The sequence below is a fragment of the Rattus norvegicus genome, chromosome 2, assembly GCF_021556685.1.
Source record: "Rattus norvegicus strain SHRSP/BbbUtx chromosome 2, alternate assembly SHRSP_T2T, whole genome shotgun sequence".
Classification (NCBI taxonomy): domain Eukaryota; kingdom Metazoa; phylum Chordata; class Mammalia; order Rodentia; family Muridae; genus Rattus; species Rattus norvegicus.
The window spans coordinates 116897925-116913203 of NC_141535.1; the positions used below are offsets into that span (position 1 = coordinate 116897925).

The window sequence follows — 15279 nt, forward strand, 5'->3', positions numbered from 1 at the left end:
CGTCCTTGGTCACTTATTCTCATTACCCTGTGAAAGCATGAGTCTTTGCATCACCACCATTCACTGGAAAGAGAAGCTTCTTTGAGTAAGGCTGAGAGTAGGGCTTGTCTATTGGCATAAACATAAGTATTTTGTAGGCAGCTTGTTCTTGTGTCAGGATTGCTAAGCCATAATGTTGTGTTTCCCTGTATGGCCTATGATCTCCCAACCACATACATATGAAAGTTTGTATAGAGACTAGGTTTGGATTCCCTCCTGTGGAGTAGACCTCTAATCCAATCAGGTGGGGTTGGTAACAGTAATACCCTTTTTGATGTTTTTGCTTGTGGAGCACAGGATTGGTGCTCAATGCAATAGCATAGTATTGGTGTCCTGATGCCTCTTTGACAGTATGTATTACACAGAACATGTGTGTCAAAGAGACTTCAGGACACTAATACATGGGACCAGGAGTGCAGCAGGCAGATAAAACTTGTTCCCTTTCTCTGAGCTGCACTGAAGCATGGGAAATTCCATCTTCTCCACACTTAGATGACTTGTTGAGGAGCCCTGCCTGGTGTGGTCTTTCTGAAACTCATTTCAGCTTTGCTTCAGAGCTGAACCAGCCCTGGTGTGTGTGTGTGTGTGTGTGTGTGTGTGTGTGTGTGTGTGTGTGACTGAGTGTTTGTGTGAGTGTGTGTGTGAGTGTGAGTGTGTGTGAGTGTGAGTGTGTGTGTGAGTGTGTGAGTGTGTGTGAGTGTGAGTGTGTGTGAGTGTGAGTGTGTGAGTGTGAGTGTGTGAGTGTGTGTGAGTGAGTGTATGAGTGTGAGTGTGTGAGTGTGTGTGTGAGTGTGTGTGTGAGTGTGTGAGTGTGTGTGAGTGAGAGTGTGAGTGTGTGTGAGTGAGTGTGTGTGAGTGTGAGTGTGTGTGAGTGTGAGTGTGTGTGAGTGTGTGAGTGAGTGTGTGTGAGTGTGAGTGTGTGAGTGAGTGTGTGTGAGTGAGTGTGTGTGAGTGTGTGAGTGTGTGAGTGTGTGTGAGTGTGTGAGTGTGTGTGAGTGTGAGTGTGTGTGTGTGTGAGTGTGAGTGTGTGTGTGTGTGTGTGTATGTGTGTGTCCTCCTTGTGTTGTTCATTAAGAACTTAGAGAAGACCATGAGGAGGATGGTAGTATTGGCAGTCACCTAAGGTGGCTCTAGGCTCTAGAGCATCCTGGATCCGACTCCAGCTTCCTGTAGACCTCATTCTCTGGAATCTCCTCAACTGTTCAGTAGGTAGCTCCCGCAGACTTACACTCTACATCCAGAGCAGGCTTTTTTCCTTCATTTATTCAGGCTAGGTAATATTTGAGAAGGCATTACGTGAAAATGTTTTCTATAGAAAAGAAATGGCTAACATCTGGATTGTATGGAGTCCATTCACAGAAGCGTGAGATTACTCCACTCCTTACAGATTCTATGTGTGTAATATGTTAATAATAAAGGAACATGGAGTGCAAGTGACTCACTTGAGACTTCTGTTTCTTCAGTTTCCTTCCTTCCTTTCCAGTTTCTGTGCATTGGATTGGTACAAAGCTGCCTTTGCCTTGAGGGTCCCTTGGTTTTCATTTTCATTGTTATACAGAACAGACTTTTCTAGCTTCTGCTGTGGTACTGGACTTTTCTTGTTGTGGTATTGAACTGATCATCTTTCTCATTGAACATTTAATTATAACTTTTGTTATAGATGGTGGAGCCCCAATTTTTTTTATGACACATCTAAATGTCTTTTTTGTTTCAAGTCTTCCCTTTAAGAAGGTTTCTTGAGTGGTTTCTTAAACTACCAGACTCTTCCTTGAAACTTCCCTTTCTTGTTAGCCCTTTGTAGCACTGGGGTCTTTATTTTGGTGTTTCTGATTTTTAGAACTTCTAAGAGTCTTATATGTCTGGCTTATAGCTTTGTTGCATTTTTAAACTTAAAATGGTTCTGCTTTTGAGAGTGAAAAGCTGAACTGCTCATGGAAGTAGACCACATTTTGTTAAAGGTGATAATAGATCATTGGTTCTCAAGTACCTGCTATAGTACATGTAGCCCAAGAATTTTCCGTAGAGTCCGTGCGTCTGTGTGGCTTTGTATGTGGTTGCATCATGTGACTGCCTTCATCACCATAGTCCCAAACATATAAACACACAAACATGACCTGGGACACTGGCACCGCTTGTGAGGGCAAGGCTGTGCCATCCACGGAAAGAATATGACCAGACTTTTCCTTCAGCTATCAGCTAACCTTCACCAGAGAGGAGCCAAGCATAGAGGGTGCCTGGCAGGGTGGGCTGGAGAAACATGCTTTGTTTATGGAGCATTCTCTAGGTCCTCAGTCAACAGGACTGCTCAAATGATGGGTTCCTTTTGGCCTACAGGATTCTAACCACTGTCAGAGATGGGGGAGCAGAGAGAAGGAAGAGGTAGTAAGGGAGAAGGCTGGGTTTCTATAGTAAGGGAGAAGGCTGGGTTTCTAAGTAACTGCTTCTGTTTATTGGAAACCCACGTTGTGTCTGTCTCTTCTCTACAAGGCATCATTCCTTTCCTGTGTAAGGGGAGCGCTGGACATGAGGGCAGTACATGGGTTAGAGTTTGTGACTTGCTTAAAGTTCTATTAAATGTGTGAATAAGCATTAAAACCAGCCTTATCCACTCTCAAACTGGTGTGCTTTTGGGTAGGAGAAGCAGCTGTTAGTAAAGTGCTTGCTATGCAAACATGGGGACCTGCATTGATTCTTAGATCTCACAAAATGGGTGTGGTGAAGCACACTTATAATCCCAGCAACAAGAAGGCCAAGAGAGGCAGATTTCTATGGCTCAGTGACCAGTCAGCTCACTGAATCACTGAGCTCCATGCCAGTGAGAGACCCTCTCTCAAAATACAAGATAAGGACTCCTGAGGAATGATACCTAGATTTGACCTTTGGCCACACACACACACACACACACACACACACACACACACACACACACACACACGTTTTCTTTGATCTGGTGAGATTATGGTCCTAAGCCCATAGCGAAAACATCTGTTCCTTTAAAACGTATGAATTCAGTTTGCAGCAGGTATGTCCACCCTGTGAAAGTTCATGATGTGACCCAGTCATTTATTAACAAATATGCACCGCTCAGTAAAGATGTCAGGGTCTGCTTCTCCTGGGTGGGGCAGGAGGATGGCCAATCCTGTCAGGGTTGGATCCCGTCCATGACGTTTAAACTCTGTGGATTCCCTGTGAGGACTGCTTTGGCACGGGCCACCTTTTCCTTACTTCTTTTCTTTGTTTTTATTCTCTCCTCAGATCTAGATATGGATGACGATTTAAATAGTGACGATTACGAATATGAAGACGAAGCCAAACTTGTTATATTCCCAGACCACTATGAAATAGCCCTTCCTAACATTGAGGAGTTACCAGCCCTGGTCAGTGAGTGTGCATGTGGCTGCATGCCGTGTGTGTGTGTGTGTGTGTGTGTGTGTGTGTGTGTGTGTGTGTGCACGTGACGGTGGGAAGGCCGGTCCAGAGGAAAAAGATACAATGGAACAAAAAGCTGGGCGTGGTGGTGGCACACACTTGTGATCTCAACACTAAGGGTGCTCAGTCAGGAGGATTATGAGATTGAGGCTAGCCTGGGCTAAATAGTGAGTTCAGGCCACCCAAGGCCCCTTAGAGAGACCTGTCTTAAAAGTCAAACCAAACCAAAATAATAAAATAAATAAATAGAAACAAAGTGTGAACAGGAATATCTGTCTCCTCTGAGATCTCTGAGAGTAGCCTTTCCTGATTGCTGTCCACTCCCTCTCTGCCACCCCTCTTTAGATTTCATTGCCCATGAGTCCGTGCTGCCCTGGCTGGGCAAGCTCCTATGACTTGGCTGATCTGTTGCTGGGATTGACAAAGCCTGCACCTCACAGATGCTGGACAGCTGGAGAGGAATGTGTTTTGGTTGGAGGAATGACCATGTGTTTGTCAGATTTTCATGCTGTCCTCCCATGTAAGATTCTGTCTGAGAAGCCGGAAGACTTTGCCTGCTGGGGTGGCAGTGGTGCAGTTGTAAAAAGGACCAGCTACATTAAAAAAAAAAAAAAAAAAAAGGACCAGTTGTTTGCACCTCACCTTGGCTTTGTGAGAACCAAAATGGCTTTCTTATATTTTTGTTAGTGAGCTCCCCCGCCCCTACTCCCTTCCTCTGTGTACTTCTCAGTGTCAGTTTCAAGGATGGGTCTTGCTTTTCCTGTAGGAACTGGTACCACATTGGTAGCAGACAGGAATCTGCAAGTTGTGTTTGATTCTGGGTCGTCTGAGAGGTCACAGGGTTCCTGCTTCTCCCTGATTCCTGTAGCCTCCAATACTCTATCCCCCTTCCTTCCATAGTGTGCATGGATAACTCTGTTTCCTATACCTGCTCCCAGAAGGCAGTGGGGTCAAAGTGGGTTGAGTTTGGACATGCCAGCTTATTCCCCCAACCCCCTTTGAACTCCACTAGGATCAAAGCCAGGCCTGTGGGTCCCAGAATCTTCTAACAGACCCTGACCAGTGAGACCCTGACCAGTGAGACCCTGACCAGTGAGACCCTGACTAGTGAGAAGCATCTTCTCAGTTGCTTCTGCCCAAAGTGGATGGGTGTCTGTGCTTAGAATTTCCCTGTTCGGAGGGACTGGGTTTCTAACGTACCCTATGTCCTTGTGATTTATCATAAAGCTAAATTTATGACCATGGAAGTAAAAGCGTGTGTGTCTGTGCACTACAGCCCTTCGCCTTACTAAAAGTGAGGCATCCTTTCCCAGATGAGGTGCCCAGTGAGGCTTGCGGAAATGAATTGCTGTTGCTTTTCTCAGATTTCCTGGGTTGACTCATGTGGCTGTTACCGGGAATAAAATGCATTAGTGGGTAAAATGGTCTTATGCCAGCCAGCCCTTAGCCTCAAGTGTACTAATGCTTCCCTCTCCGATGCTGAGAGTTCTTTTAATTCATGTGCATTGGTGTCTTACCCACATGCATGTGTGAGGGCATCTACAGCCCCTGAAACTGGAGTTACAGATGGTTGCGGGCTGCCATTTGGGTGCTGGGAAACATCCTTTGGAAGAGCATCTAGCGCTCTTAACCGCTGCGCCATCTCTCCAGCCCCAGTGCTGAGAATCCTTATCACTCCAGTTCAACATAATTCTGGTTTTGGGAAAGGAAATGATGAAGCACACTGTGAATAAATGTCATGAGAATTTTTTATTCATTCACTTTTTTTATGTGAAGATTTTTATGTGAGTATAGTAAATATTAAGAAAAGACATCCAACTAGGCACAGTGAGTCATGCTTTTAATCTAGCACTGGGAGGCTGAGGCAGGAGGATTGCTAGGAATTCACTGCTACATAGAGCCTGCCTCAAACAAAAACCAAAACAAACACCAAACCAAAACAAACTACACCAAAGCTCAAAGAACAAAGAGCCACCCACATACACTACTGTAAAAACATCCCTTGATTCAGAGTATAAAAGACGAAGTGCCCTGGGAATCCAAAGCTAATAAGAGACATCATAATTTTTAATAATAGAATTGGAGAATACTTTAAAGTGAAAACTTGAATAAAATTTCTTTTAAAGAAATGATTTAAAAAGTAGAAAACAAATGAACTCTTAAGGTGGGTCGAGCAGGTTGAGAGGAAGCCTGACTTTGTGTCTCTGATGCTCGCTCCAGGTCTTTGCTATACAAAGGACTCCAGTTAGCGCACCAGAGTCAAACGTGCATCTGCTCCGTTTTCAGTGTTTGAGGGTTCTCTTCTGAACTTTTAAATAAAAAGAAAATGCTTGGTTTAAACAAAATACTGGACAGATGATTCTTTCTTTCACATCTTTGGGTGTGGCAGCACAGAACATTTTCGTTTGCTTTGTGAGTCCTACCAGAGAGGCAGACCACCTTTGAGTGGAAGGGCTCACGGCTTATGGCGGGCTCCCGAGCCTGGAGTCTGGGCCTTCTACCAGAGGAGCTGCAGCCGCCATGCGCTTGTACGTGCCTAACAGCTCCGAGCGGAGCAAGCTGCTCCGTGCTTGCTGGTTGCCACTGGAGACCCCGAGCATGCCCCACTGCAGCCAACAGTGAGGCATCTCTGGCTGTTGGGAAGAAACACTACTGTTAGGAATTTGCAACATTCAGCTAACACAGACGTCAAAACATCAGGAGCACAGAGGCGACTGCAAGTTACAGTAAAGCAGGGAGGAAGGCACAGGGTTTGACTCTGTGGCCTTCTTAAGGATAATTAAGGTTAAATGATTTAATTTTAATACTGATTGCATTTGGCAGGTCTCTAGAAAATTTCTTAATATTTCCTTTCTTTTTTAATTTATTTGAAATATAAAAACATGGACTCAGGGCTGGGGGTGTAGTTCAGTGGCGTGGTGATTATGTTGTGAAATGGCCTTTCGTTTTGCTTTGCTCTGACACAGGTTGCTGCTGTACTAAGCCTAGGTCGCCCTCCATCTCACAACCCCCTCCTGTCTCCTGAGTTGTGTGCTGGAATTTGTGTCTGTCTTTTCAAACATTTAGCATCTTTATGGTGAAAGCAGTCAGAATCCTTTGTTATGTATGAAAACTGTACTGTGTGTAAGTACCCAGTACTGTGTGTAAGTACCCAGGACTCCCTTACATAACCAATACCCAAGACCTTGTACTCTCTAATCAGTCTTCATCACTTGGGCTTGCTTCTCTTCGTTCAAGGTGATTACTTGACAAAGTTTGTGCTGAACTTCCTGGGACTAACTTTGTGATGTCGCACATGTGAATGAGAGCATGTGGTACTCATTTTTTTCTGTACCTGACTGATGTCACGGACGTAATAATCTTCAGTTGTATCCCTGCTGTGGAAAATGGCTGGATTTTGTTACTTTTCATGGATGCCCAGCATCCCGTTGTTCACAAGCATCATATTTTCTTTCTCTGGTTGTCAGTAGATAGACGCTTGCCTTTTTGTTTGTTTGTTTGCTTGCTTTTCTCTCCTGTTGTGAATAGTGCTGGGATGATCACAGAGATGCCGAATTTCTTAAAATTTAACAATCAACTCTCAGGGGCCAGTTTGAACCAGTTCCAGGGCAGCACGGGATTTGAGGCCAGTGAGTGTAGAGTCCAGCTCAAGGGGAAGAAGCAGCAGAGCATCAGCAGCAGCCTCACCGCAGCTCTGAACCTGAAAGGGTATTGCATTGTTTTATGGTGGCCTAGAGGCCTGACGAAATTTTGTTGGCTATCTCCAGAAGAGACACTAAGAGAAAGAAGATTGTAAGTCAGAGCCCCTGAGGGTGCTGTGTGTGGTGTGTGGACAAAGTGCAGAGGTCTGAGCAGATGCAGGCAGTTGGTGGAAGGCCGGGCTGAGGACACTGGCTGCTGGGGTGAAATGCTGAGGCTGTGAGGTCCAGGCACGGAACCAGCTAGATGGTCGGAGATGCATTGTGAGGGTTGGCAGGACAGTTCACTGTAGGTTATATACAGGGCAGGATGAACAAGGGCGGCCATTTTGAAAGGTCTAATATCCACACTTGCCTGTGCTGATAGGACTAAGCTTTCTGAGGCCTGAAAGATATGTGACTGGCTTTTTTCACCTATACATTTTCCAGATTTATCCATATCTCGTCATATATTGGAATCCTGTCTCTTTTTATTGCCAAATAAAATTCCATTGTACAAACATACTACATTTGGGTTTTTATTCTATTTATCATCAATAGGCATTTGCTCTGCTTTTGTTCTGTAGCTAAATTGCTATTACAAAGATCTCTTAATTCATCCTCCTGCCATCGAATGTTTTCATGTCTCTTGGATGTATTCCTAGTGTAGATCTGCTGGGTCCTGTGGCACCTGTTTAAGCATTTGAAGAACTATTGGACCATTTTCAAAGTGAATGCACTGTTACTTTCAGGCAGACTTTGAGTTTTATGGGCAGCTAAAAAAACAGCTCTGGGCATGGGTGATGAGAGGAAGCAGGGCATCTGTCTTCCTGTTCTGCTGAGCCGAGGACAAGCAGGACACTGAACATCTGCTTTTGAGACCCATTAGCACAGGGACACTTGGACATGTCCTCTGCCAGCATCATAGCTACATTAGACTCAGAAGTAGAGCTGTGCTGTGTGCAGTCCACTCATGTGCCCTTGGCCTCGTGCCGTGTAAGCTGAGGATGTTGGATATCTTGGTTCATCAGGAGGACCCTTTTTCCCACTTGCTGAGTGGTAGGGATTATTTGTGTGAGCTCTAGGCTTGTGACAATGACTGAATGTGCTCCCTTGTTATCCCGTTATCATCAGTATCCCAAGGCCTGGGGGTCAAATCTAGCCAGATTCAGGAGAACAGACCTCACTGTGGGGTAGTTGAGATCCGCGTCGAGGCAGTGTTTATTGAAATAGCTTCTGCGTTCATTTCTAGACACGGAGTTCTCCTTGTTGGTTCTGTCACACAGGTAACAATTGCTTGCGATGCAGTGCTCAGCTCAAAGTCCCCGTATAGGAAGCAGGATCCAGACACGTGGGAAAACGAACTGCCAGTATCGAAGTACGCCAACAACCTCGTGCAACTGGACAACGGGGTCAGGATTCCTCCGAGGTGAGAGTCTGCTAGAACAATGGAAGTTTAGACCCCAGACTGGTCCAAGCAACATCTGATTTTCTACCTTCTCTCTGAACTAGCAGTTTTATATTTTCTTAACTGATGCTTTTTATTGCAAATTCACTAAGAACTGGAAGTTTGTTTTTATTAGAAATAATTCAGATTCTGAAAGACAAAGCCCATCATGTTTCCTCTCATTTGTGGACTTAGAGTTAAATTTATGTGTGTGCACACAAACACATGCACATGTCTATTTGTGTATGTATAGGGCATGATGCTTGAAAGGCGATTGTGACTGCAGGGAGAGATCTGTAGTGACTGTGAAACAGAGGCGATGGAGCACACATGATATGAAAACAGAAGGAAAGGAAGGGGCATGAGGAAGGGCTGTGGGGGGAGACTTTCTAGACTTTCTAGAACAAACTGAGCTAATTCATGTGTGTGGAATGTCATAACGAGACCCACTATCTTATATGCTAACTTTAAGAATTATTTTACAAAAGAAAGAAAGTGAAGAAACAAATAAAAGTCAGAGATGAAACCTTCTCTCTGAACATTTCTGGCCTTTGCAGCAGGTGCTGAGTGCTCTCAGTCCTCAGCCTAAGCCCAGGTGCTGTCCTGCAGCAAACCAGGTGTTTGCACACAGGTGCAGCTCAGGGACGTTCTACCTGTAACACCTGCTGGGCAGTGCAGGGGATGGGCAGACATGGCAGCTGAAGCCATTGTCCTTCTGGAACCTCACACGGGCAGCAGAGCCAGTGCATCAAACCCTTGGGTGGCACTTCTCCCCTGGAGTTCCTCATCAGGCCTGAGTGCCAGGTGTCCATGGTGGTTGCTTGTTGACATATCCTATGCTGGCTTTTCCATTTCTTTCCCATTCTGCTGGGCTCATCTCTCACACATCTAGGTCTGACTTCAGTCTAGGGGGTCAGACTTGACACAATGTTGGGCAGTCTCCAAGGGACCAGAATGCTCTCGGGGACTCAGAAGCTAGGTCTCAGAGGAAGAGCAAGGGGCGCTTAGAGATATGTCCAGTTTCGTTGACATGGGCCCACTCTACTTTCTGTCCTAAGACAGTAGCTTGGGGTAAGGCAGACCACTGCTGGCCTCATTTTCTACCTCCACAGAAGAAGGATGTTTACACTGACACTGAGCAGAATTTGCTAGAATCACACGATGGGGCTTTCCGATAGTCATTTGACACATAACTGGCATTTAGTGTGCAGTTTGGTCCACTTATCTTCTGAATTTAGAACTGTAGTGTGGTAGGGTATGTCAGTCATTTTATAACAAACCCCTGAGATAGGTCAAAATCATAAACGGGAGTTAGTCTTGGCTCATGGTTTTAGAGGCACCAGTCCCGGTTAGTTGGCCCCGTTGTTTTTAGGTGGTGGTGATACAGCATATCAGGCGGGATACCTACAGTGCTACAGGCTGTTTAGCTCATGGTGGGTGGAAAGAGAGACAAGGCCTGTCCTGAGTTCTAATGTTCCCTTTTAAAATATTTCCCAGTGGGGGCTGCAAGGGTGGCTCAGTGGGTAAGAGCACTTGCTGCTCTTGCAGAGAACCTGGGTTTGGTTCCCAGCATCCACATGGCAGCTTAAAATTGCCTCTCACTCCAGTTCTGGGCAGGGGGTCTCCCAATGGCACCAGATACACACGTAGTGCACTTTCATACATGCAGGCAAAACAGTGTACACATAAAAGTAAATAAATCTTAAAAATAAAAAGTACGCTCAGTGAACATAATAATAGGTCTCATGTTTGATTGTTGTATTACTTAGTTTCTATTTCTGTGATAAGGAACCATGACCAAAGGCGACTTACGGAGGAAAGGGGTTATTTCATCTTATATTTCCAGGTAACCAATCTATCCCTCAGGGAAATCAGTGTAGGAATTCAAGCAGGGCAGAGACCTGGCGGCAGGGAGTGAAGCAGAGACCATGGAGGAATGCTGCTCACTGGCTCGCTCCTCATGTCTTGCTCAGCCTGGTTTCTTATACACCCAGGACTACTTGCCACAAGGGTTGAACCATCCACAGTGAGTTAGGCCCTCCCACATCAACTGTCAATCAAGAAAACTGATTGCCCACAGGCCAATCTTATGGAGGCATTTTCTCAATTGTAGTTCCCTCTTCTAGAACAACACTTACTTGTGTCAGTTGACATAAGAACTAGCCAGCACCATTATAATGTTTTCATACATATATGTAATCGTTCACTCCTGTTACCCCCTCGCATCCCCTGTCACTCTTGCAGATCACCTTCCTCTTTCAAACCAGTCCCTTCTACATTAATGCTTTTCTTTTTGGGGATTCCATGAGTTGAGTTAGGGCTGCTTAGAGGAGCACAGGTTATTTATAGGAGCAATGGCATCTTACCAATGACTATGCCATTGAAGAAGGTGTTTCCCTCCCCAAGCTTATTAATTGCCTATAAGTTTTCAGGGAGGGGCAGGCCTCATGAGTGCCTCTCCACTCCATGATAGAATGGGCCCAATCCTGTAGTCACAGGCACCGTGAATTCAGGAGTGCAGCAGTGGCTGTGACACACCCAGAAGACAGTTTTCCACAACACTCCACATCTCATGTTCTTCTTGCAGTCTCATGAGCCTTAGAGGAGTCTTGTAGAAGCGCAGGGATAGCTGAGCGTTCTACGGTCTCTTGTTCTCAGTGTGATGTTGACCAGATGTTCTCCGTGGTCCCTGCCGCTCACTGCAGAGACAAACATCATTGGCCAAAGCTGATTGTACCAATAATCTACAACCCCAAACATAAATATCTAGACAACTGTTGAACAGGCACGTTGTGTCCATGTAAGAGCTTTCCAGACATGCTGGGTTCACAACGCCATGCAGAAGACCATGGCGTTAACATGCAGTTCTTCCTGGGATGTGCCCAAGTTGGACTATAGCATAGTTGTTATCTCCATCAGTTTTATCGTGTATGTGTGATGTTTTGGAATGTCTTCCACATAGGATCCTCCATTTTTGTACCTTATTCAGGAACCACTGTCCTGCAAGCGGGAGTTTGGAGGACACGGCCTCTTTCTCGCGCTTCATGTCATACATCAATTTTCATTTTAAAAGAGCCACACTGGAGATCTATGGCTCAGTCTCGGAAGCAGGAAGGGTACCGGGTGGTCCTGGGCTCTGGACGGGAACAGTAATATCCCTGGGTAAGAACACTGGGGAAGTGCAGCAGTAGGATACACTGTTCAGTTTTCACATATCAATGTTTCCCTTTGTACTGGCTGTCCTGATTGTTCTCTGGTGACTTTCTAGTGGCTGGAAGTGTGCCCGATGTGACCTGCGGGAGAACCTCTGGTTGAATCTGACTGACGGCTCTGTTCTGTGTGGGAAGTGGTTTTTTGACAGCTCGGGGGGCAATGGCCATGCGCTGGAGCATTACAGAGACATGGGCTATCCTCTGGCCGTGAAGCTGGGCACCATCACGCCTGATGGAGCAGGTGAGTGTACCATTGCATGACTGGCATCTCACAGCTGTCTCAGCTCAGATCTGAGAAATGGGCTTTGCTTCTTCTTATTTGTAGTGTGAGTACTCGAGATTCCTTGTCTTGGGGACATTGATGGTGCTACTCTTGTGGTTATTCATGGGTCTAAAGCATTTAGCCCGGTGGCTTTCAGTAAAGCGTGAGTAAAATAACTGTTCTCCTATATCTCATGGCTAGGGGGATCTAAGCAGGAAACAGGATCAGGGAAGTGATGTGTATGTTGAATCTTCCATTAAGATAGTAGGAGGTAATCCTAGAATTGATTGTGAATATTATTAGTACCACTTAGGGATGAATGTATTATAAGAAATCAGTGGGGCTGGAGAGATATCTGGCTTAGTGAAAAAATGCCACTTGATTATTATCAAGAACTTGATTATTGAACAGTTGGATTCCCAGGACCCACATGGTGGGAAGGAGAGACAACTCATGCAAGTTGTTCTCTTGTCTCTATAGCTGTGCTGTGGCCTGCAGGAGTGTCTCCTGCAAATGTGTGTGTGTGTGTGTGTGTGTGTGTGTGTGTGTGTGTGTGTTAAATAAATATATGGATATGTAGATAGGCAAAAATATGAAAAGGAGAAAACCAAAACCTTGCCTGTGGTATGAGCCCAGTGATGATGATTCTCATGTCTCTAGAAGGTCAGACTCCTTCCCAGACTGCCAGCTTTTCTGCCTTTCTCCTCTCCCAACCCATCTTCTCTAAATGGTTAGCTTTGGACCGCATCTGTACTCCTCATTCATTCCATTCCTCTCACCATTTTGTGATAGAAAAGGGAAATAATACCAAGTTACCATGCAAAACCTAAATCCTGAGCAGTGGCCACGATGACACGTCATCTTGTTACCATGGATTTTTAAACTCATATCTAGAGCAGCACCTAGCCACAGATCTCTGCTTTCTTTTGTGATTGTTTTTTCTCTGCTCTAAGCTGGGATGATGTTTGTAGAAGAATAAAGATATCTGTCTTCTTTCTTTCCTCTTTGTGATTATCTGTGATGGAGTTAGCCTGTCTCAGAATTCATTGACTTCCTATTCAAGCCTTCTTATTCAAGAGTTGGTCTTTAGGTCTGACCATTGCTTTCCTGTGAGCTGGCTGAATTTTCCTTTCATTTTATGGTTGAGGGCTAGTGGTCAATAAGGCATGTTTTTAGAATTCTTTGGTTTCCCATTTGGAAAATATTCCTGCTTCCAAATTTCATGGAATTAGTATTGTTGTTGCTGTTATTATTGATTTTTTGAGGCAGTCTCACTGTATATCTGGATGGCTTTGAACTTACTATGTAGTTTAGGCTGGCCTCAAACTTGTCATTCTCCTTCTCTAACTTCTCATCAGCGAATTATTTAAACTCATTAAAGAAAAGTGGTTGCAAAGGCATGAGGTGCAAGTACAAAACATTTTCCATCCAAGTAAATGACTTTGTGTATAAACTGATTCTCATTCCGAGTGTTCTGGGATTTAAAGAGAAACTCAGCCTGTGCTTTGTGGGTCAGCACTGCAACTATGTTGACAGGTGATGGCCAACACTGTAACAATACTGACAAGAGATGGTCAACATTGTAACAATATTGACAGGTGATATCAACACTGCAACAATACTGACAGGTGACGGTCAACATTGCAACAATACTGACAGACAGGTAATGGTCAACACTGTAACAGTACTGACAGATTATGGTCAACATTAATACTAACAGACAGGTGATGGCCAGTACTATAACAACACTGAATGACTGGAGACAAATACTTAATAATGGGGGTCACAGAAAGCTTTCTCTATGCCCCTTATGGGGTTACAGAAAGATTTACAGTGCAGGAATGTGTGGTGATTTGAATGAGAAATGTGAATACTTGGTCTCTCATTGCTGGCACTGTTTGGAAGGTTATGGAACTTTTAGAACATGAAGCCTTGCTGGAGGATGTATGTCACTGGGGGGGGGGTGTATTGTGGTAAAATGAACCTCTGATCCAACTGATAAGATATAATTGCCCACCTAGATAAGATATAATTTGTTCATCTAGACATACAAAGTCCTGTACACATCCATCCAACCTGTGCAGAGAGACATCTTAACATCTGCCTCCATGTTCCCTCGGCTGCTCCCACCTCTCTTGCTCCAGTCTCCTTTTCTCTAAAACTTTTCTCCTTCCCATCCTTCCTTCTCGTCCAGTGACAGACCTCATTCTATCTTGTACCTGCCTTCACCTGCATAATGACATCAACCTACAGGGGTGAGCTTTGAAAGTCTATATAGTCTTGCTTTACTTTCCATTCACTCTTTTGGCTTCTTCTCTGAGGTGGAGATGCAATCTCAGTTTCCTGCTCTGCACACCTGTTGCCATGCCAGCAAACCTTTATAGATTAACCCTCGGGAACCATAAATCCAAATAAGTCTCCCTTCTATAAGTTGCCTTGGTCATTATATTTTATTATTACAAAAAAGCAATTAATACAAGAAGAAAAAAATTACAGTTCAGACTTTTCTATGTTCTGTGGCATCATGGGAAGTGTTTCTAGAACTATGTCTTAGGGCGATTATTGCTGTGATGAAACAACATGGCCAAAAATCAAGTTGGGGAGGAGAGGGTTTATTTGGTTTGCACTTCCAAATCATTGTTCCTTCATCACTGAAGGGAAGCAGGCAGGAACTCAGGCAGGGCAGGAAACTGGAGGCTGAAGCTGATGCAGGAACCATGGAGGGATGCTGCTTACTGGCTTGCTTCACATGGCTTGTTCAGCCTGCTTTCTTATAAAAGCCACAAGCCTTGGGATGGCCCCAACCACAATGGCTTGGCCATCCACATCAATCACTAATTAGGAAAATGTCCTACCTACTTGCCTATAGCCCTGTTTTATGGGGCATTTTCTCAATTGAGGCTCCCTTCCGTTTGATGATTCTAACTTATGACTAGTTTACATAAAACTTAGTCAGTGCAGACCAATATATAAGAAACCCAGTTCTCATAACAATCTGACTGCAATGGCTTCTCTTGTCAACTTGACAGGACCTAGAATCACCTATGATACGTTTGTTTGAGAGGGGTTTCTAGGTTGGGTTCATTGAATTGGGAAGACTGACCCTGAATGGGATCACCCATAGGTCTAAACCACATCAAAAGGAGAAAGTGAACAGAGCACCAGGTTCATTCCTCTCTGCTTCCTGTCTGGCTGTCATGTGACCAGCTGCTT

General features: G+C 44.7%; 1 protein-coding gene across 4 annotated transcripts in view; it reads left to right on the forward strand.

The window, feature by feature from the left end:
- The window catches only part of Usp13 (ubiquitin specific peptidase 13), a 110744-nt gene that overhangs the window by 32274 nt on the left and 63191 nt on the right, over positions 1-15279 (forward strand). For all 4 annotated transcript variants that reach the window (XM_087622044.1, XM_087622042.1, XM_087622047.1 and 1 more), the window contains 3 exon segments: positions 3295-3416; positions 8432-8574; positions 11861-12045. In XM_087622044.1, coding sequence (XP_087478170.1) covers positions 3295-3416; positions 8432-8574; positions 11861-12045 — 450 coding nt within the window.